Source organism: Erythrolamprus reginae, chromosome 2 (genome assembly GCF_031021105.1).
Source record: "Erythrolamprus reginae isolate rEryReg1 chromosome 2, rEryReg1.hap1, whole genome shotgun sequence".
In the NCBI taxonomy this organism is placed as follows: Eukaryota; Metazoa; Chordata; class Lepidosauria; order Squamata; family Dipsadidae; genus Erythrolamprus; species Erythrolamprus reginae.
In genome coordinates, this window is record NC_091951.1 from 209,055,313 (window position 1) to 209,079,167 (window position 23,855).

A 23,855-nucleotide genomic window follows, 5' to 3' on the forward strand; every position below is an offset into this window, starting at 1 on the left:
GCTGTGTTTTTTAAAATGTTTTCTCTTGAAGGGGAGAAATATAGCTATCAACAAATCTTATAAGCTGGCACAGGAGCCACTGTGTACATGCTCCTAACTCACAAAACAATTTTCATAAATGTTTTTACAAGGTTCATGATTTTGGGTGAAAACTGAGTCAGAAGCATTAGGACATAAAATGGAATGTATTTTTCATCTTTAAATGGCAAAACCAAACTATGGTTTTCTTGAGTCTAGCTCAACCTCTGTGGAATTTTCCCATCAATGTGGTATATATTTGCACTTACCTTCCCCTGAGTTATTTTTCTCAACATCGGAGTCTAGCCTACAGTTCTAGAGTCTCCTGGAGGTTTCCCATTCATCTATTGGCTATTGTGCTGCAGCGTATTGCAACTTCTATATCCCTAAATCAGTCTGAAGGACCTGCGGTGACTTAAATCATGCTCTTCATTTCAACCGCTACCAACAAAGTGTTATAAAATAGGACAATGCACAGAAAACAGATCAATATACAAGCAGAGATAGAGTGTAAAGTTGGGGGAAATATAACTATTTTCTTGAAAAGTAACAAAATTGCCTCTCCAAGTTATTACTCTAAATATTCAATTACAATCCAAAGATTTATTTAACATTCAACATTCTTACCTAGTGCAGATTTTAAGCATGAGCGCTGCCTTGGCTCCCTTTGCCTGTTTTAAGTCTAAAAATTACAAAAGAAATAAGGAAAATCAGACCCTGCACAAATTCTTAGCAGCTTTTTTGAGTGAAAAATTTGATTGTCTAACTGGCCATAACATCTTCTTGGAAAACAAAGCATTAATATAATTGTTTTTACTTTCTATTTCTATAATTAATTGGGTTTTGAAAGAAGTCTCGAAGGAAGTAAATGGGGAACGTTTAAACAAATAATAATAAATTCAAATCCAGATCAAAATTCAATAATTGAAGAACTGGTTGTGTAGGTTCTAAAGTGTGGGAGCTAGGAATTTTCAACCTGGGTGTAAAATGCCTCTCACCCATCATTTTGCAAAAAACAGATTTATGTTTTTTTCTTTACATCTTTACATCTGTACATGTGCATATCTAACATTGAACCCAATACTGTTCCTTGCCAAAGAATTATTTTCCCCAAGTTCATGATCTTACATTTAGAAACATTTAGAAATAGTGGACTTCATTTTCACCAATTGTTCAACAATGCCAATTTGTTTTCCATATTACAAATACCCCCAGGAATTTCAGCCCCATTACAAACCCAAGTGTTATCAGCAAAAAGAGAAACCTTACCTACCAATCCTTTTGTTATATTACTTACAAACACATTGAACAGAGCAGGATCTAGGATTGAGTCTTGTGGTGCACCGTTTGTGCCCAATTAACACTGGGACCAGTCCCTCAGCCAATTTCCTATGCATTGAATCAATCAGTGGTTCAACTCCAGGGTGAGCTACTGCCCAGATGGGGGGCACGGGACACAGTGGGGTAGCGAAAATGGAGCTCCACCCCAGAGCACCCAATTTGCACTGAAAGATGTTGAAAGAAAATGCAGGGTGTCCTGCATAAGCCACGCTCACAGTGTGGTAGTAAAAAATTTGGTAGCCCTTCACTGTTCAGCTCTAACCTGTACAACTTTTATGAGTTCATTATGTGGGACTGTATCAAATGATTTGATAAAATCCAGATAAGTTATGTCCACAATTCCATCCTCGTCTAAATATTTATGTCATAGTTGAAAAAGTCTGTAATACTGTGAACCTGTAATGTTTGAAGTGATGAGTGATGAGTGAGCCCCATTTATAGCATCCTGTGTTTAACTCAATGCCAAGGGGAGGAATGTGTGAGATTAGGCCAAGCCACCATGCCTAAAAGTGAAGGCACGTAAGCAGGGTGGGCAAAGGCCAGGAAAAGTTCCCTTTGGGAAGTGTTTCTCAATTATTTTCTTGTTACGCTCCCCCCCACACACACACACACATAGGAGGAAGTAAGCATTTTGTGCCCCCCCCCCAACTCTCCGCCGGGATGATAGTTTCCAATATTCAGCACAACTCATTAAAGGAACAAAAGGGCAAATGTTGGGTCTGACTCTGAACACATGGCAAGTCCCTTCCCTAATCTCACAAACAAAGGATTTGGGCCTGCATGGGAACCCCCATCCCACCAATTCTGTGGGATAAAAAGAGGTCCTGAAGCGTGCCCAGCTTATTGAATCCTTTTTGGATCCCAGACTTGGTGGGATGATGGGTAAGTATAGATAAGAGGAAGAATGTTTGTGTGTGTGTATATATGTTTGTGTGTAAGATCAAAAATATATCAGTAAAAGTTTGCTGTTATTTTAAATTCACCGGATCTCTGTGTATTTTAAAGAACTGTTTGTTAAGTTGATTTGGGATTGAGTGTGGCAATTTTCCAGGCCTATGAGTGTGTGAGTGAGTGGCTATAAGCTGAACCTGAACATGATAAAAGTATTCCAGTATTCAAAGAAGAGGGGTCAACGTATTTTCCAAAGCACCAGAAGGCAATTCAAGAACCAATGGATAGAAACTAATGAAGGAGAGAAGCAATCTGCAATTAAGAAGAAACTTCCTAATGAGGACAATTAACCAGTGGAACAGCTTGTCCTTTAGAACTTGCTTCACAATGAAGACCTACTTGTCTTTGGTACTACTGGTGTGCCCTCCGAGGCTGTCACAGGCATGGATGTGTCTGGCACATACATGTGCACCCATCAGAGTGAGATTTGGCTCCTGTGCATGCACAGGAAGCGAAATCTCATGCAAGGACAAGCACACGAGTGAGATTTCGGCAATTTTCGCTGATATTTTTGCTTCTGCACATGCACAGAAGCAAAAAAATCAGTGAAAACCACCAAAATCTTTCTTGCACGAGCATCTTCATATGAGGCTTTGCTTGCTGCACATGCACAGAAGCCAAATCTCACATGGAGGCCTGCGTGTGTACATCGTGGATGCTCAGCTGCCTGCGCATCCTGGAATTTCCTACTAGGACGGAGCCCCTGACCGCACCGGTTGCTGCTCACTACTGGTGCTTCATCACTGGACACTGTTTTTAAGAGACTGTACAGCTACCAGGAGTGGGCTCTTCCCAATTCAGACCGTTTCTTCCGAACTGGTACTGACCTGCTGGTGACACCACAATGAGGTTATCAACCTACTTCAGTCAGTGCCAGTCCATGGGCACCATCATCTTTTATTTATTCATTATTCATTATTCATTATTCATTATTCATTATTCATTATTCATTATTCATTATTCATTATTCATTATTCATTATTCATTATTCATTATTCATTATTCATTATTCATTATTCATTATTCATTATTCATTATTCATTATTCATTTACTTTTTCTTCTGAACTTGCACAAAAACCGAGTTTCCATCACTGTGCCTGTGGTCGCCATCTCATTTTTGTTATTTCCCCCCAGATTTTTTGGTCCTATGCCTAACCCTAACCATGAGGCATGCCCATGTAACATGGGAGGAAGCGAACTGGCAGTGAGATAATTAAGAACCCACCCTTGACAGCCATCTATTTGAAATGGAATAGGATCTCCTGCTTGAGCAGGGGGTTAGACTAGAAGACCTCCAAAGTAACTTCCAGTCCTATTCAATGTTCCCTGTAATTTTTTTTCGGTGTGGGCAGAAAAGTATGTCTGAGTGGTACATTAGGTGAGTCATTCAGGATTGGGCGGTATAGAAGTATAAATAAATAAACAAACAAACAAATAAAGAAATAAATAAACAAATAAACAAATAAACAAATAAATAAATAAATAAATAAATAAATAAATAAATAAATAAATAAATAAATAAATAAATAAATAAATAAATGTTCATGTCTGAGCACCTTATTTTTTTTCACAAGACAACTTGCTGAGTAATTATTTGGGGCTTATTGCATCTGCAGATTCTCGCCCAGCCGTCCTGTTTACGGTGACCCGTTCTCTCTTATACAAGGTGGAGATGGTGGAACTCTTGCAGGGCCGAGCTAAGCAATTTGTTCAGTTTCTTGTAGATAAAGTCGCTCTGATTCAGAATGACCTGGATTCCAATTGAGCAGTACAGACTGAAGTGATAGGGTCAGGTCTTAGTTCCATCATTTGGGAGGAGTTTGACCTGGTATCCCCTATGTAACCCCTGAGGAAGTGGACAAGGCCATTGGAGCTGTGAGTTCCTCCACCTGCCTACTGGACCTGTGCCCCTCCTGGCTGGTCTTGGCCAGTCGGGAGGTGACATACAGCTGGATCCAGGCATTGATTAACACTTCCTTGAGAGAGGGGTCATTTTCGCAGCTGTTAACGGAGGTGGTTGTGCGACCCCTCCTCAAGAAACCATCCCTGGATCCAGCCGAATTAAAGAACTATAGATCAGTCTCCAACCTGCCCTTTTTGGGTAAGGTTTTTGAGAAAGTGGTGGCACTCCAGCTCGGGTGGTCCTTGGAAGAATCCGATTATCTGGACTCTTTTCAGTCTGGCTTCAGGACTGGTCACAGCATGGAAACCGCTTTGGTCACGCTAATGGATGATCTCTGGTGGGCCCAGGATAGGGGATATTCCTCTATCCTAGTGCTTCTCACAGCAGCCTTTGATACCATCAACGATGGTATCCTTCTGCAATGACTGGAGGGACTGGTAGCAGGAGCCATCATCTTACGGTGCTTCTCCTCCTATCTCTCCAGTCATTTGCAGCAGAAGTCCACTCCTCAGCCTCTCCTGTGTGGGGTGCTACAGGGGTCTGTCCTCTCTCCCCTACATTTCTACATGAAGCCCCTGGGGTGAGATTATCCATTGGCATCGGGTGAGGTATCACCAGTACGCTGATGATACACAGTTATACATCTCCACCCCATGCCAATTCAGTGAAGCAGTGGATATGATGTGCTGGTGCCTGGAGGCTGTGAGAGTCTGGATGGGGGCCAACAGGCTCAAGCTCAACCCAGATAAGATCGAGTGGCTGTGGGCAATTCCTCCTAAGGACTATTCTATCTGTCTGACCATCATCCTGGGGGGAGAAACTTTAACCCCCTCAGATAGGGTTCACAACTTTGGTGTCCTCCTGGATCCACAGCTGAACGTAGAACACCATCCTTCGGCTGTGACCAGTGGGACCTTTGCCCAGGTTCACCTGGTGTACCAGCTGTGACCCTATTTAGATATGAAGGCTCTGTCCTCATCACCTCCCGTCTTGTACATGGGGCTACCCTCAAAAAGTGTTAGGAGACTCCAAACGGTCCAGAATGCAGCTGCATGAGTTGTCATGGGTGTACCTCAGTACACCCATATAACACCTATACTCCGCGAGCTGCACTGGTTCCCTATTAGTCTCTGGGCACAACTCAAGGTGTTGGTTATTACCTATAAAGCCCTATATGGCTCAGGACCAGATTATTTATGGGATCATTCCTGCCACATACCTCCCAGAGACCAATTAGAGCACACAGAGTCGGTCTCCTCCAGGTCCCATCAGCCAAGCAATGTAGGTCGGTGGGACCATGGGGGAGGGCCTTCTCTGTTGCTGCCCCAACATTATGGAATCAACTCCCCCCTGAGGTCCGTACGACCCCCATCCTGTTGGCCTTTTATAAGGCCAAAAACACCTGGCTATGCCACCAGGCCTGGGGGCCCTAAAACAACCACCAGATTGTCCACATATATGAATTTGGTATGAATGATTAATGCATGTTGTTAAATTGTTTTTTAAATTTTAATTAGGATTTTAGTAATTGCTCATTTCTTCTTTGACTTCTTTTTATTATTGTCATTGTTACTGTAATTTTATATTGTTGTGAGCCGCCCTGAGTCCTTTGGGATTGGGCGGCATAGAAGTCAAATTAAATAAATAAATAAATAAATAAATAAATGCCACACTTGGAATACTGCATTCAGTTTTGATTGTCTCAATGCAAAAAGGATGTTGAGGCTCTAGAAAAAGGGCAGAGAAGAGCGTCAAAGATGATTAGGGGACTAGAGGCTAAAACATATGAAGAATGGTTGCAGGAACTGGGCATGGCTAGTTTAATGAAAAGAAGGACCAGCGAAGACATGATAGCAGCCTTCCAATAACTCAGGGATTGCCACAAAGAAGAAGGAGTCAATCTATTTTTCAAAGCACCTGAGGATAGGACAAGAAGCAATGGGTGGAAACTAAACAAGGAGAGAAGCACCTTAGAACGAAAGAGAAAATTGCTGACAGTTAGAACAATGAAGGAATCTGTGGAACAACCTGCCACCAAAAGTTGTGATTGCTCCAACACTGGAAGTTTTAAAGAAGATGTGGGATACATCTGAAGTAGTGTGGGTTTCCTGCCTAAGCAGGGGGTTGGACGAGAAGACTTCCAAGGTCCCTTCCAACTCTATTGTTATTATTATACAAGGCAGTTAGAAAATGTTTCACATTTTGAAATATTTGTACAAGCCACAAGAGACATCTCTTTAAAGGAACACCTTGTAGACAATATTTCCAGAAACCAAGAATGATCATAAACAACTTCTACATCTAGTATCCATATGCTTCACTTCAGGAAACTGATCCAAACTATACTGTATAGTTCCAACACAGATCAGTTTGACATGCCTTGATTGTTAATGAATTGTCTACTTGCAGTCTTTCTAAGACTTTCAGCTGACTTGCACCTTAAGGAGGTTGTTTTGGTTTTTCTTTTTGCAAAAACAAAAGCAACATTATTTAGCAGCATTTAAAAGCACTTTCAATGAGACTTAAAAATACAATATCCAATTAGAAAAAGCCATACTTTTAAACATTTGTACAGAAATAAGTTGCTGAATTTTTTTTAAACTGAAAATATGATATCTGTATAATACATTTACAATAAAATTAGAAGGGAATTTGTCATTATCCTGCATAGAAACAATAAACATGACCAATTTGGTTTTGGTTACATACATGGCCTTGTAAATCCTCTACAAAAAGTCTGGATAGCAGATAATCAGATGACGACTCTGCTAAGTATCAAAATGCCACTTAAATAGTTGAGCTAGTTTCAAACTAGATTTTGCTCTCCCTCTTCCTTCCTTCCTTCCTTCCTTCCTTCCTTCCTTCCTTCCTTTCTCTCTTTCTTTCTCTCTCTCTTCCTCCCTCCCTCTCTCTCTCTATTTCTCTCTTCGTCCCTCCCTCTCTCTTTCTCTCTCCCTCCCTCCCTCTTTCTCACTTTCTCTTTCTTTCTCTTTTCCTTCTTTCCTTTATTTTTTCCCTTTCTCTCTCTCTCTCCCTGCTTCCCTCTCTCTTGCTCTTTCTTTCTCTCTCTCTTCCTCCCTCCCTTTATTTTTTCTCTCTCCCTCTTTCTTTCTTTCTCACTCTCTCTCTCTTACGAGCCCCAGTGCTTCCACTGCTCCAGCTCCTGCTGAGCAGCTCCTGAATCAAAGTTAGTGTGTGAGTGCCACTGAGAATTGGCATCAGAGAGACAGATAGAGAGCGGCAAAGAGAGAGACTTGGCCTTAGGAGGGGACAAGGAAGGCAGGGAAGAAGGCAGGCAGTCATGGTGCTGCGGGAATCTGCCGGTCATCCAATCTTAGCCCAGAGCTGCATCCGGTAGGATTTGAGAGAGGGATGATGGGAGGAAGGTCAACAGCCTTCCACCACCGCCTGTCAGCCATCTGTGGGAGACCCGCCCATTGTCAGCCGGGGCTTTAAGGAGGGGGGGGGAATCTACGAGCATGTATCCCTCTTATGTTTGGCAGGGACATTATAATTTCAAGGGTACACCCAAAGCATATTTTTATGGTCCGTTGCCCTTCTCCTGCAGTCTTTGTGAAAGACAGGACTGAGAGCCCAGTAGAACACACCGGCAGAGTCGGTCACTAAAGCAAACTCTAACAAATCAATTTCTTCATGTAAGCCTGCATACAAATAGTGCAGTATCCTAGCTTAAGAAGAGTACCACAAAAGACAGCTGCAAAATAAATGTTATACTAAATATATTAAGGTATTACAAGAATTCCATAGCAATATTAACTCAGTTGCCTTGAATTGCGAGATAAGCTGCATATAAATTTGACAAATAAATGTGGGTTCTCCAAAGGAAAAATGAGGTGAACATATAATAGTGTCTCAGGATGGTACACAGATATAAAACCAGTAATAAAAATGAATCCTGTTGCAAACCCATCAACATGAATTGAAAACAGTCAATAATCTCTGGAGTTAATCTTTCTTTCTGGAGTTTCTAAAATTAAGAATGCCATTAAGTAATTTTTTTCTTTTTTGGCATCTTTTACTTCAAATCAGGTGAACACTAAAATTTTAATCCCTGCGCCCTTCAAAATTTCATTACAATGTACTATTTCTAGGAAGCCAAACTTACTCATGTGCAGATTTTCAACAGAAACTTCAAGATGGAATTTGTTGCAAACATTTGCTTCCTCCCGCAACTGCGCGTTATAGACCGTCAAAATTGTCATTGTTGCTTTTCCATCACCTGATGCTGACACAGTGAAGTCTTCATTGAGTTTGGTCTGAAAAACAACCACAGTTAGCAAGACCATCAAGTGCAGTTTCTTAGCTATTTTTACTTTATTTGATTGTATCTATCTATCTATCTATCTATCTACCTACCTACCTACCTATCTATCTATCTATCTATCTATCTATCTATTTATTAGATTTGTATGCCGCCCCTCTCCATTGACTCGGGGTGGCTAACAACAGTAGTAAACAGCATATAACAAATCTAATGTTTAAAATAATTAAAAAACCCTTATTTAAAACCAAACATACACACAAACATACCATGCATAAATTGAAAAGGCCTAGGGGGAAAAGGGTAGTTCAGTTCCCCCAAGCCTGATGGCAGAGGTGGGTTTTAAGGAGCTTACGAAAGGCAAGGAGGATGGGGGCAATTCTGATCTCCCGGGGGAGCTGGTTCCAGAGGGTCGGGGCCGCCACAGAGAAGGCTCTTCCACTGGGTCCCGCCAGATGACATTGTTTAGTCTAGTCGACGGCACCCGGAGAAGACCGACTCTGTGGGACCTAACCGGTCACTGGGATTCGTGCGGCAGAAGGCAGACCCGGATGTATTCTGGTCTGATACCATGAAGGGCTTTCTAGGTCATAACCAACACTTTGAATTGTGACCGGAAACTGATCGGCAACCAATGCAGACTGCGGAGTGTTGGTATGACATGGGCATACCTGGGGAAGTCCATGATTTCTCTCGCAGCTGCATTCTGCACGATCTGAAGTTTCCGAACACTTTTCAAAGGTAGCCCCATGTAGAGAAAGATGTTTCTCTAATGTGAGCTGTGGATCTAGGAGAACGCCCAAGTTGCTGTAACTGAGGGACGTGTGTATGTTTCTTAAATCAAGAATTCCTAAGACTGTGAGATCCATCGCTATAGAGAAGGTAATAACAAGTAATACTTTGATGTACAACCACAGTTGGACCCGAATTTTTACCTTAAGGTGATGCATTCATTAAGGGAGTCATCATGTGACTGGATCCAATATTATGACCCTGCAGCTGTTAAGCAAATCTGGTTTCCTCAGCTTGTCAGATAGACGTAGTCTTTCACGTATGACTGTTCATTTAGCAACCACTCAAAGTTATGGCACTGAAAAAGGTGACTTAGGACATCGCAGTTACAACATTGCCCCTAGAGTCAAGTAATTGCTTTTTGCAACTTTCCCAAGGGGCTTCAGACAAACTAAGCCCATAGAGGAAACTGAATTTGCTTAACAGCTGCATGATTCACTTATTGACCATGTTTATTTGCTTCATGGCTGGGGCAAAAAAAGTCATAAACTTGGACATGATTCATTTCACATCCACATCAGTTAATGACAGAAGTTCAGATATTAACATCTGGCTGACTGTGTGACGAACTATGATCATTCTCGACTTTACTTTCACCATCGGTTCAAAGAAAAATAATGTTTAACCAGATATACAAACATGTCGGGCCACTTTGTCATTATTATTGGTTATTTGCACAATCACCAGATATTTATACTGGATTTAACATTTCTATCCACCTGGTGAGTCATTTCCAAGGACCAGAGATAGTCAGATTTTGTTCTTTGTTGGTGTTAAAGGTATAGTCACAAGATATAAGCTGTTCTAAGTAAAGCTGCCTTTTGCAACTGATTGACTGATTAATCAATGCTGCAGATGATTAAATGGTGCTCCAGTTGTTGTGCAATTGCACCCAAGGCCCCTATTGCTATTGGTAATAATTCCTGCCATAATTTATGTTCCTTCATGTGCTTTTCCTTCAGATGCTGTTTCACAATATTTCTTTCTACTTAATTGTACCAGCTTTTTATATAAACTTATTTAAACTCTATTAGTATCATGCATCTACACTGGCTCTAAATTGCTTCTGCAAAATCAGAAATAGCAAATAGACTTAGATCTGTGATGGCAAACCTATATGGCATGCGTGCCACAGGTGGCAAGCAGAGCCATATCTGCAGGGCACGCGAGTCGTTGCCCTATATCAGCTTCAGCGTGCATGCACTCACTGGCCAGCTGACTTTTGGCCTTCTGGATAGAGGAGCCCATTTTTGGTCTCCCCAGGCTTCAGGAAAGCCCCCTCCAAAAGCGGAGTGTCACAGCTGGGCTGCCTCACCAAAGGAAGCAAAGCAATATAAGCTATTTCCTGGTGCCAGAGCTGAAAGGCCCAAGCAGAGTAGCTATGAAAGCACGCCAAAGTGCCGGAGTCTGTCTGCAAGGGAGTGACTGTCAAACTGTATTTTGGGTGAAGCAACAGGTGTTAATTGGGGTCCAGGATATTTTTGGTGGGGGAACTCAATGCAAAGAGCTGAGCCAGAAAGGAGCAGAGGGCAAGGCAGGTGGCTGCCCAGCCAGCAGATGCTTCCCTGGGTGGCTGAGTCAGCTCCCAGCATTCCTCATGTACAGCCCCACCACCTCAGAAAGGAAGCATCAATGCCAAGCCTCTTTGTGGCTGCAGTGGTTGGCAATGGGCCCAACCGTGGGCTTCATGGCGTCCCCGCCCAACCCCTTCCCCTGCATGGGGAAGGTGGGGAAGCAAAGATGGGGAGGCAGGCTGGGGTGGTCTCCTCACCTTAGTAGCCATGGTGGGTTTTGGCAGTGTGTCGCCACATTTCAGGAGGGAGCTTGATTAGCAACTCAGCTTTTAGGCTCCCTCCTAATAGCTGGTAGTGCCCTGGGGGAGAAGGAAGGCACTAGCGGTGGCAAAGCTCTGGCTCCATTTTCAGGCCAGCCATGGCCTCCCCTTCTCTTCCTGCTGGACCTCCAAGCCACAAGAAGGCAAAGAGCAGAATCCGTGCGATCTGAAAGGCAGGCAGGCCTGACCGTAGCCTTTCCTTCCTCCATCAGCACCAGGTGCTCACCAGAGCCTTTTGGATCTCACTCTCCTTGTGGCAACTGTGATGCAGGTAGACAGGCAGGCAGGCAGGTGACTGAGCTGGCCAGTGGCCAGGCACTTGTGTGTTTGGGGAAGCAGCAACAGCAGTGAAAGCTGAGAAGGAAATAGGGTGCACAAGGGAATCCCTGGAGGAGGGAGAATAGCTCTTGCCCTTCTACCCTGTAGTTGCCCAAGCTTTTGGGACACCTTCATGGAAACCCCGCCCCTGGCTAAGGGCAAGGTAACCAGGAAGAAGCAGGAGGCAAGAGGAAGCACAGGTAATGCTTGGCAGCCCAGATTCTGCTCTTAGCCTTCTCAGGCTAAGTCCAACAGGAAAGGAAGGAGAAGTGGTGGCTGGCCTGAAAATAGAGCCAGAACTGCACCAGTGCTGCCAGCCAGTAGGAGGGAGCTTAAAAGCTGAGTTGCTAGTCAGGCTCCCTTCTCAGGTTGGGAGACATGCCACCAAAGTCCACCATAGGCACTAAAGTGAGGAGACCACTCCCGCTGGCCTCCCCACTTGCCTGTCCCCCCTCCCCCACCCCCTTGTGTTTTGATTTGTGTTTTAAAATGAGCCAGGTGCATGTGCTCATGGAAGTCACAGCAGCAGCAAAAGCGGATAAGAAGAAGATGGGACATGCAAGGGAATCCCAGGAGGAGGGTGAGGTGCACGTGAGCTGGCCGGTAACTCTTGACCTTCCCCCTGCAGCTGCTGCTGATTTTCCCGGGTGGCGGGGCTAAGCACAAGGAATGCTGAGAGCCAACTCAGGTACACAGGGCAGCATTTGCTGACTGGGTGGCCACCTGCTCCACCCTCTGCTCCTTCCCTGACTTGGAATATCTGGTGGCAGGCATGGTGGGGTCACGCGGGGATGTTGCACCAGCTGTGGTTGACTTTGCATCAATTTTTATCAAGCAAATTCTGAATAGGGCGCATGCACACTGCAGTGCGCGTGCAGAGGGTTGCATGTGCACTTGGGAACCGTGTTGCATTATGGGAACTGGCATGAGTGTACATGATAGCATGCACAGCTGCCTTTTTTGGCAGATAACAACAAAATGATTTGCCATCACTGCCTTAGATTGTTTTAATGACTTTATCTTCATATACTAAGGGAAGGTGTTGTGAGTGGTCCGAAGGTCCCTCAGAACCATTAAAATTGCTTTCCTAGGAATAGTTCTTGGTAGTACAGACACAATTTTGCAATATTGTCTTAAATACAGCCTTTTACAGATTTATGTGAGGAAAGGGAAGCCATTTAAAACTACATTGTATGTTGACAAAGAAGCTAGTAGTCTTAAACCAATCTCCCCCGATCTGATGCTTGAACATGGGCTAATCTCCAACTACCACAATTCCAATAGTGAGAGCTGATTTAGGTTTTCTTTTTCTTTTTTCCCATTCTTGAAAAAAGATGCATTTGAACTTTAAACTCCAAAATAATTACTGTATTTCTACTGAAAGGAGTAATAAACTAACTTGCTGAAATACTGTACCTCTGTTGTCTGGGCTTGGAGAGCATTGGTATTATTAATTCTGTAGTTTATAGGTATTTCTTGTTCTGGCAGCTTAATAACAATATATAAGTTGAAGTTCTTGTGGGTAAAAATCTGAATCTCATATTCAGCAAGAGCTTGAAACATAATAACTGTTGCCTGGAATGGGAGAAGGAAGAAATATAATAGTTTTTCTTGGAGTATTTCACAAAGGAACTGAATGTCCAGTGATGTTTTTAACTAGAGAAATAAATGTTTAACACATAGGGAAGAACATAGTGATGGGGCTTGTAATAAATACCCAAAATATCTTTCTAATTTTTACAATTGTCTGTCAGATCATTTGATCATAAATGAGAAGATGGGCTCCACACTGAACGAGTAAACGAACAAAGGAGGATTGGCTTATATACACATATATACATCTTTAAATAGCCTTTTATCTGTAGAACTAAATTATCTAGGGCAGGAGAGTCAAACTCACATCATCACAGTGGTGTCATGTGACATATTGGGACTCCCCCACACACACACTAAAGCAGATGTTGGCGTGACCAGCATGTGATGCATTTGACCCATAGGCTGGGAGTTTGACAGTTCTGATCTAGGACAATAGGAAGTCTATGGATGAGATTTCCCTTGGTTCCCTTAATTTCAGTATGGATGAAAGGCATAAACCTTAGATAATCTTCAGGTAAAAATTCCTTTCAAAAACTATTCTTTGTTCTACACATCAAAAGATTCATGCACTTGTCTGCTAACCAAGTAGAGATGTTGGAAATTCAGGCAGCCTCATCACCAGTAGCTGTGGCAGCAGCACCCGGGATGGGCAGAGTGAAATCCCTCACAGCATTAGTCACCTTGCCTCTCCCTCTCCTGCAATCCACAACCCAGACACTGAAAGCATGATCGGGGTGCTGGTCAAAGGGTTGGCCAAGGCAGGACTTGCCAGACCACTGCCAGCAGAGCAGCAAATGATCCCACTGGTTCTGGCAGCAGCAGGAATACTCACACATGCACCAGTGGCCATTGCTGGACTGCTGCCAGGATGTCGGGAAGAGTGTCCACCACTTGCTCTAGTGCCCCGCTTTGATGTGCACCTAGACAGTCTAATCTATTTCCTTCCCCAGGTTTAGCACCACATGGAGCATTATGGGGGGGATGTACCCAGAAGATACAGCCCGTGTCTATGCTGTTGCAGCCAATCTGGAAGAAGAGCATAAAGATGACTGAGGTTATGGAACTGGTCTACCTGGATGCTTTCATGCAAATCCTGTAGGAGAGGTTCAAAGATCCAATGGCCACTCAGCACACAGAGACCCATATATGAAACCTCAAGCAAGGCAAGCAGCTGATAAAATAGTATATTCAAGACTCCTGGAGCATGGCTAGCCTCCTGAGGGATTGGCCCAAGCACATGCTGCCCTATCAATTGTGAGACAGACTGAATAAGGAACTGTATCATTACTGCCTATCCTGGGGGGGTGGGGGTTGCCACATAATCTGCAAGAATGGTGGAGTGGCCTCAAAGGTGGAAATCTGATGGAGTACCACGAGCACACAGTGCAGGTGAGTCAACTTCATGGATGCCCAAGAAACAAAGAAGAAAAGGAGAAGAAAAGGAGGTGCTGGGTAGCAAAATGCCTTGTGCCAAGACTGGCATCCATTCCCCTGCCCCCAAGCCAGCCCAAGAAGAGTCTGAAACACTTTGATCCAGATGAACTATTTCTCATACAGGAAGATGTCAGTGACAATAATAAAAGACTCACTTGGGTTTGTCCATATGTTCCCCCATAATATTTCTGATCTATCAGCCATTTGACTATAGGACCGGCCTCCTCAAATTTCTTCATTTTCAGCAGGGCCAACAAGGCATAGGAAGTGCCTTCAATGTTATAGGTGCGAGCATTATATTCTTCCCAACGATTCCTTTCTTTAAAAAAGCACAGAAACAGAATTAAGTCAAACATAAAAATATTGGTTATTTACCTTGCAGGTGAGTTTTGGTTAGAGTGAAAAGATTGGGAAACTTAACAATTAAGTATCCAATTCTTCAAGAAAGCAGATGCTACATGTGAATCGTTGGGTGAGGTTAGGAGTTGCTGATTATACCCAGTTATGATCAGCTTTACTAAATAGACCAGATGAAGAATCAATTTGACAGAAAGGCTAAGATTGCTTATACTGATATTGGCATCAAGGTCACTTTTTTACTCCCTATAGTTAGTCTATCTCTTTACATCCACCCCTGACAGCATAGATGGTGCTGCTCTGATACTGACTCAGTGCTTGGGGGATGTGAGTGTCTAGATGGAGAAAAATTGGATTCTGTGTGTCCTGGTTCTATCTCTGATTCTCAGTGGGGTAGCATTTTCCTGAACAGAGATTGTGTACAGTTTGGGGGCCCTCCTCATATGTGGCTCCTGCTTGAAGAGCAGGTGGCATCTGAGACTAGAGGTGCCATTGCATCGACCCATCTTGTGCAGCAATTTGCCCATTCCTGGATTGGGAGACCTTGCTCATGGTCACTCCTGCCTAAGTTACATCCAAACTGGACTACCTCAATGTGCTCTATCCTTGAAGGTCACCCAGAAGTTACAACTGCTCCAGAATTCAGGGAGGTTGCAGATTCAGGTGTCCCTTGCGTTACCCATATCACATTATTTGTCATGGGAATTGCACTGGGTCCATTTCCTTTCTGTATGCAATACAAGATGATGAGTATCACATATAAAACATCCGTGGCAGGGAGAGGGGTGGGGTCAATGGCGCCGGCCACATGGAGTTCCCATTCAGCTACGGGAGAACTCCAAATCCCCATCACCCAGGTGGCTCTGGTTCTGATGAAACCAGGCCGGATCCTTCCTGAAGGGGAGATGATGCTATGGATGCTGCCAGGGGTCTGGTTTGGGGTCAGCATACCCCACCAGATAAATCAGCTTGTCTCACACCGGTAGTGGTGTGAAATTGGCTAGGCTGCCATGCCTAAGCCAACAAAACCAAGCCAACAAATGCAACAAAAGGATTTAAAAGTAAGGTTGAAGTCATCTGGAGAGAGGAACTAAGGAACATGCTGGAGCAAAAGGAACAGAATTAAGAATGGTGCTGGTGAGTGATTTGGCTGATCGGAGCTTGGATTATTTTTCTTTTCGACTTTAAATGGAAACAAAAGATTTTGGGGGGGGGGAATGGAGAGGAAGCCGCTAATTGGCAATGGATACAATAGTGGAAAGCTTCTGAAAGGAAAGTAAAAGCCCAAGATTGAAGATTTTAAAAATTTGATTATTGAATTATCTTCATGAATTTTAGTAAATTGGTTTTAATCAGATGAGAAAATTAAGTTTTAATATATAAACAAGTCAAAATATATTTGTGGAATTAACAAGATTGCCACCTGCTGGTTGGAGGAATAATTGCAGGAGAAGATTTTCTATTTGCTGGACTTGGCTCTTGGAACATCTTATCTATGTTGACTCTGAATATTTTTAATTATTTCCATCTGGAGGCTACAACACTTTGAAGAGGAAAATTTACATTGTTTTAGAAGGATTATTCTAAAGAATAATTCTACAGAATTATAGAAATATGTGGGATATTACATTTAACTTTGTGGATATTACAGATTTGTTATATCCTGAAACTGAACTGAGAAAGTAAAGAAAATAAAAGAAGAGCAGAAATAAGAAGGAGCAGGAGGAAGAAGATTCGGACAATGATAATCTGTAGAGATAAATTTGAATTTATTGATTATCTGAACTATAAAATTATTATAATGGGAATTATAATGGAAAAGAGAAGCAGGGGTAAAGGGAAAATGGATATAATAAAGGTATGATTATTAAAGGGGGACTAATTTGGGGAAAAAACAGTATGGAGTATGATTGACATTTTTAATATAACATATTATGGTGGGAATGACAGTGAAAACAAATAGATGAAGGAAGACTATCACACTGAGATGATAAGTGGAAAAGTAGATTAGGGAAGATTATTACGCTGGGATGATAGTGAATACAAATAGATTAGAGAAGATTATTACACTGAGTTTGACAGTGGAAGATACATATAATAGGGAAGATACATAGATTAGGGAAGATTATTACACTGGGAATTACAGTGAAAATAAATAGATTAGGGAAGATCATTATACTGGGTTTGACAGTGGAAGTTATAGATTATTACATTGGAAATGACAATGAAAAATATATAGGTTAGGGAAAATTATCACATTGGGATTAACAGTGAAAATAAATATATTAGGAAGATTATTATACTGGGATTGATAGTGTAAGATATTTTCAGTGAAAAATACATAGAAAAATATGTTATATTATAATTATGATTTGCTAAATTTGAAATGATATATTTGAAAGAAATAATATAATGTGTAAGCACAGAAAGAAAATAATGCAATTTAAACTCTTAATAATATTTTTTGTTTTTTCCTTATGTTGCTATGGTTAAGGCATGAAAGAGCTGATATGAATTGATTTTTTTTTTGTGGTGTTGGTTTGAAGAGAAGTAAATTTGGAATTTTCCTCTTAAAGGGCATTTATATAAAAATGAAGGTTTAAAAACATGAATGAGATAAGTAAGAATATAAGAAGTGGACTGAAGTATTATGGCATAGATTTAGTAGAAAAAAGCAAATAGCCAATAGAAATTTCAATAGTTAATAGTGTTTTAAACCCAAAGGAGAATAGAAAACAATATTTTAAATCCAGATGACAAAATTAGAAAATGAGGTAGCACAAGATAAATAATGTATACCAAAACAAATTAGATACAGTATATAATTAAGAATGTTAATTTTAAAAATGGTTATTGATACTATATTGTATCAAAATTTGAAGATATGTGAATTTGTATCTTTGTAAAGTTTTAGAGAGAAAAATACATACCCTAAAACATATGTGGTACACTGCCACCTAATTTGGAGGACTGCCTCTCCCTGTGGGTATCTGCCATTGTACCAGATTGGTTAGGGTTGCTCTGCTCCAGTTTCCGTCCCTTAAATATCACCATCTAACGAGGCCCAGAAAGAATATATTTTCCATAGCAGTGCCTACCCTGCAGAACACTCATCCCATGGCATCTGGCAGGTTCCCACCCTTCTAGCATTTCAGAAAGCTGAAAAGGCTTGGCTTTCTTCTCAGGCACTGCAGTAGCACTGCAGGAGGACACAGGGGATTCTACTTCTTAGTGGACCAGATAATGTTGGTTGAAGTGCCAAATCTTCATTTTACTGTTGTTTTCATTTTTATTATTGTGGTGAACTGCCCAGAGTTTTATTTCATGGAAGGATGGGCATATAAATATTATATACAAACAATAAAACAAAGCCACCTGCATCTGTATAATCACCCTTTCTTCCTCTCCCTTCTCTCACTGCAGCTCTTTAAATCCATGTAACCACTCCATGCATCTCATGAAATGAGCTGTAGCTAATAAAAGTTTGTGCCTTTTAAACTAATACAGTTTCCTCCTACAGCAAATGAGTTGGAAATTAAAATGGTAAACACTTTCTGAAGCTAACTAGGCTCTTAGTAGAAACACAATGAAACAGTCCTATAGATTGTCTGGTAAAAATAAAGGAATGATTTGCTACAACTTTCTTCAGCCTTTTGTTGGGATGAACAACTGGCACCCTATATTAAAAAAAGAGCTTTATATCCATTTTTATTGATATTGTTTTCTACCTGACCAAGCAGCTAAAAGCAAACCGATGCCACTTGCATGTGGCTCTTGATTTTATTTTTGGTCACTGCAATTTCTAAAAATTGATCCACTGTGTGTCATGTTCCAAGCTAATCTTTCAAAACCCAACCACTCCTAGTTTCTTCTATTTAAAGCAAACCTGTGTATTACCTGTTGATGCTGCCATGAGTACCCTGTCATCATTGAGTCGGTCTGCAGCAGCCAAAGCATAGGCTGTGAGGGCCGTAGTGTAAGGCCTTTGCAGTTTCTCATACGTTTTGAGTAAATAATTTGCAGCCTTGTTGATGCTGCTGTATAGGATCTAGAAGCGAGGACAGGGGAAGGAGAAGAGATCCATTAGGAATGTTTGGAGGACAATTGTGGGCATCTCTGTGGAACATCATTTCCCTGAGGTATGATTGGTCCCATCTAAGTTGCTTTTCTGAAAGGCCCCACAAAACATGGCTTTGTCAGTGAGACTGACGACCACAAATGGAGATGGAGCTAATCAAGTGCTTGATCTGATTGTGTTGCTGCTGCCATGGGTGCGTGTGTGTAAGGGTTATGTTGTAAGCTGCCCAGGGTCACCTATTTGTGGTGTTCAATAAATAATAAATAAAGTGAATATGTGCTGCCCTCTTCCTGCTTGTATGTTTTACATGCTAATAATGCCTGTTTCGTCATAATATTATACTAGGACTATTTAAGGACTATCATTAAGTGTTGTACCTTATGATTCTTGAATAACCTATCTATTCTTTTATGTGTATCAATACAAATTCCTTGTGTGTCCAATCACACTTTGCCAATATAGAATTATATTCTTTTCTAATTTTAAGGAGAAAATTAAGGAGGAAAGGAACGGAACAGGGGAAAAGAAAGAAAACAAGGAAAGGGGAGGAGAAAAGAAGGGAGGTAATGGAAGGAAAGGAAAGGAGGAAAGGAATGGAACAAGGAAAAGGAAAGGAAAGGAGAAAGGAAGGAAATGGAAGGAAAGGAAAGGAGGAAAGGAATGGAACAAGGAAAAGGAAAGGAAAGGAGAAAGGAAGGAAATGGAAGGAAAGGAAAGGAGGAAAGGAATGGAACAAGGAAAAGGAAAGGAAAGGAGAAAGGAAGGAAATTGAAGGAAAGGAAAGGAGGAAAGGAATGGAACAAGGAAAAGGAAAGGAGAAAGGAAGGAAATGGAAGGAAAGGAAAGGAGGAAAGGAATGGAACAAGGAAAAGGAAAGGAAAGGAGAAAGGAAGGAAATGGAAGGAAAGGAAAGGAGGAAAGGAATGGAACAGAGGAGAGGAAAGGAAAGGAAAGGGGAGGAAAGAAAGGAAGAGAGAGAGAAAGAAAGAGAAAAGAAAGAAAGGAGGAAGGGAGGAAGGAAGGAAGAAAGAAAGAAAGAAAAACTTATGACCACAATTGAGCCCAAAATTTGTTTGCTAAGCAAGAGTACTCTTGCTTACAGTGAGATTCACCACAATTTACTCAATCCATGAGATTTCCTAGCTGTAACAATGCAAGCTAGGGAAGTACATCTGAAGGCATGTGTAATGTTCTAATATACAGAGGTTATGGTTAAATGTGTGGCAGAAAGTGGACTCTGGGTATGTTTTTCCTATCGCAGTAAATGAGGTTGAATGTGTATAATTATAGAAGAGCTGTGTGTGTGTGTGTGTGTGTGTGTGTGTGTACATATAGTATATAAAGTATATTTTTGAGTGCCTGTGTATAATATGTATGAACACATATGGCATATAGGATTAAATAGTATATTTTGGATGTTCAGTAATAGTAAATATCTTGTATCTCTTTGAGGCGAGGAGAGGCCAGGCACCCTAACCCAAACCCTTGACATGAGTGATATCAAGTTCGCCACCTTTAAGCCAGTCACATGACCTTTAAGCCCCCCGGTCACATGATCATCAGGCCACTCCCAACTGATCACAAGGCCAGCAAGCCACTCCTATCCAGTCACATGATTGACAAACCACTCCTACCCGGTCACATGGTCATCAAGCCACATCCACAAAATAAGCCACACCCATAGTGTGGTAGTAAAAAAATTTGTGGCCTTTCACTGCTTGAAAGTATATGTGCATTTTTTAAAGTATCCGTATTGAACTGATTATTTTGAAATGAATAATGCCCGTTAGGCTACTTTGAGATCCTGAAGGCTTCTAATATTGAACCTGGGGTCAAGAAGGTGGGAAAATGGAATATTATAATCATAAAAAAGCTAGAGATGTGCTCATATTTTGGCCCCCTCAAACCACTTCCCATTACAGCATCACATACACTGATGTGTTCATTGCAGATTGATCTGGATTCCAATAATGAAACCAGAATGAATGCTGTTAAAGATACTTCTGGTCCATCACGTTGAGTTCCTCCCTAAAAGAAAACAGTAGAGGGAGGGGGAAAAAGAAGATAAAATTGATGCTAATAAATAAACACTTCTCTGTATTTATTCATTGGGAGTACACAGGGGAGCAACAAAGAGTTAAGGGGTTGGTTTTTTTAATCTCTAACTCCATTCACATTTCACCAATCAACTTGCAGTGATGTTGAAGAGTTGGAATTTGAGAAAACATTCAACTTTGCATTTCCATATGGGAGCTATAAACTAACCTAACATTTTGTGAGGAGAGAAAGAACAAAGGGCAGCAAACTTTGTGAAAGGAATTTTCTGTCAGACTATGTACAAAAGAACAAGTAATTAGTCCTTTTAATGAAACTTTAGATTATTTGCTTTAACACAGAGTTGGCCTAGGCAATTTCAAGGCTTTATATAGTCTGAAGTTGATTAGTTGATGCTACTTCATAAAGACAAATAGAATTCTATGTATGCCAGAACTCCAGCCGCTTTATTTATAGAGGGCTGATGGGCAGGAAAGGAGTAAAATGGGACAACTTGCTGTGGCTAGCTCCCCACAGCCAGCTTACCATCTACCAACTCCATTGTTACAGTCTCAAGCCCTCACAGCTTCAACCTCAAACTGTCTACTGTAGACCTCACCCCATTTCTAAGAGATCAATAAAGGGGGCATGCATAAGCGCACCAGCGTGCATGCCACCCCTGTTTTACTGTCCCCATTTATCTGTACTTATTTACTTTGTTATATAAATAAATAAATAAACAAACAAACAAACAAATCAATCAATCAATCAATCAATAAACTAAACTCTCCCTTTCCAATTTGCTGCCACCAAGTTGCTGCAGGACAATTCCACATAGTCAATGCATCACGGGGAGAACTCCTCCAAGGCAGGTGGAGGAAGAGCCAGGTGGGAGGGGGAAGGAGAGGCAAGCAAGCAGTGGGCAGAGCACAAAGCTCTATTCTCTTACAGAGCTTATTATCTCATTAAGTCAAACCTTATTGAGAGGGCATGGTCATCCGCCTCGCTGCCACAGCATTCCTCTTACTCTTGCGGAAGAATTGCTGAACCTCTGCTGTTTTGGGCTGCTGATTGTATTGAATCAGCCCAGAACATCCCTGAAGGGGAGGGGAAGAAGGGGACCCGTTTTGGGGTCTGCATATCCCCTGGGTGCAAACCGAGAGCCTCCACCAGCAGCGGAGTGGAAGCGGCTTGCCGCTCTTAGCCAAGGCAACTACAGACTAAAGGATAGAAAAAGAGTGAAGGATGTTATCTGGAAAGTGAGGCAATGTAAGTTTTGTGCTGGAGCTTGAAAAGAAGAAAAGCTCTGAATGAGAAAGTGAGCACTTTGCCGGAGGGGAAAATACTTTAAAAGACTGCCTTTGCTTGAGATTGGGAGACAAGCTATAACGGAAGTGGGGAAGCATCTATATTAACAATGGAATTCTTCAATTGAGTTTAAATGGACATGAAAAGCTAATTAAAACTAAAACTAAAATCCAAGAACTTCATAAATTTGGTGTGGAGCTAGAAAGGTGGAAATAAAATTGATTTAAAACTTATTATTTTGATTGTACTGGAATGTAAAAGAAAGGAAGGCAACTGTGAGACTGCATTTTGAGATATTTGCTGGCGAAGTTGAGACGGCATTTGGCTGGGATATATGCTCCACCAGATGTGACCTTGATTCAATGGAACTAGCCCAACTGTTTTATATAATAACTGATAAAAAGAGGTGAGAAATGAGAAAGAATATTTTTGTGCTGAATTTTATATTTATATACATAAATATAAGAAAGTAAGGTTTAAAAGCTTGGATTGGTAACTGTTGTTCTTTTTTTGATTTAATAGTAAATATGTAGATTTGTTTTTTATATATATTTCTTTATTTTTATTAATTAGGAGAAGGTTATATAAGGGTTTTTGTTTTTAAAGAAAAAAAGTAGAAGAAGGCATGACTTATATAGATTTGTAAGATGAGAAGCACAATGAGTTAACAGTGTTAAAAGGAAGTTAATGGTGAATCTAGTATGAAGAAAATTGGTCATCTAGATGTCAAAATTAGAGGCTGAGGTTTGGAAGTTTGATATGTACCAAAAGTAAATAATTTGGAATTAGAAATTTATTCTTGAGATTATACATGACTAACTAATGAGATACTGTTTTTATTGTAACATAAATAGAAGGTTTTTTGTAACGTATTGTAAAAGTTTGTACGGAGGAAAAATAAAAAATATATACTCTAAAAAAATCTTATCAAAGTTACTCTTTTTCCCTTTCATCCTGCTTCTACTGGTGACATTCCAGTCCTGTTTTTAAAATTATTTTATACATACTTGACCTATTGTTGCATATTCTCTAAAAGGCTACACACTTTTTGTGGTTTTGCTTTATTATTTAGTGCTATAAAAACATTTCATTATAGGGAAATAATAATAACAATAATAATACAACATAGAAATATTTTCATATTCAATTCAATTATTTTTGTATGTAGATTCACATACAACTTATTTTGACATTCATTTGGTGCATAAATTGCCACTAATAATATTTTTTTTGTCATTGTTAAAGAAATTACAAAAAATTAAGAGAACTGTTTAAAGAAAACAAAGGGGAAAAAACCCTGAACTCTCAAAACGAAGGTGTGTCATTGGAAAGGTATTTTTAAATACTGGATTTGGAACTAGTTATTCTTATAGCTATCAAACTGATTATTATTTATTCACCCATATATTGGATTTATAATTTAAACATTTAAAACTGGATTATTAACATACTAGAGCGATGTAATACTAAACTGAAGTGAGAATGCCATCCGTTGCCAAGAGGAGAATCGTGCAACGCAAGGAACTTTTATTTTGAAGTGGGTAACTCCTTCAATTCTTTTCTTAAAACTGGTTTGTCATTAAAATGGAAATAGTGGAGTTAAAGAAA

At 40.9% G+C, this 23,855-nt stretch overlaps 1 protein-coding gene across 3 annotated transcripts in view; it reads right to left on the minus strand.

Moving 5' to 3' along the window:
* Window positions 1–23,855, minus strand: part of LOC139161888 (A.superbus venom factor 1-like) — a 150,699-nt gene that overhangs the window by 15,181 nt on the left and 111,663 nt on the right. For all 3 annotated transcript variants that reach the window (XM_070741584.1, XM_070741585.1, XM_070741586.1), the window contains 6 exons: window positions 20,838–20,933; window positions 18,725–18,875; window positions 14,626–14,789; window positions 12,857–13,015; window positions 8,341–8,491; window positions 646–700 (listed from right to left, as the gene is read on the minus strand). In XM_070741584.1, coding sequence (XP_070597685.1) covers window positions 646–700; window positions 8,341–8,491; window positions 12,857–13,015; window positions 14,626–14,789; window positions 18,725–18,875; window positions 20,838–20,933 — 776 coding nt within the window. The remainder of the gene's footprint in view (window positions 1–645; window positions 701–8,340; window positions 8,492–12,856; window positions 13,016–14,625; window positions 14,790–18,724; window positions 18,876–20,837; window positions 20,934–23,855) is intronic.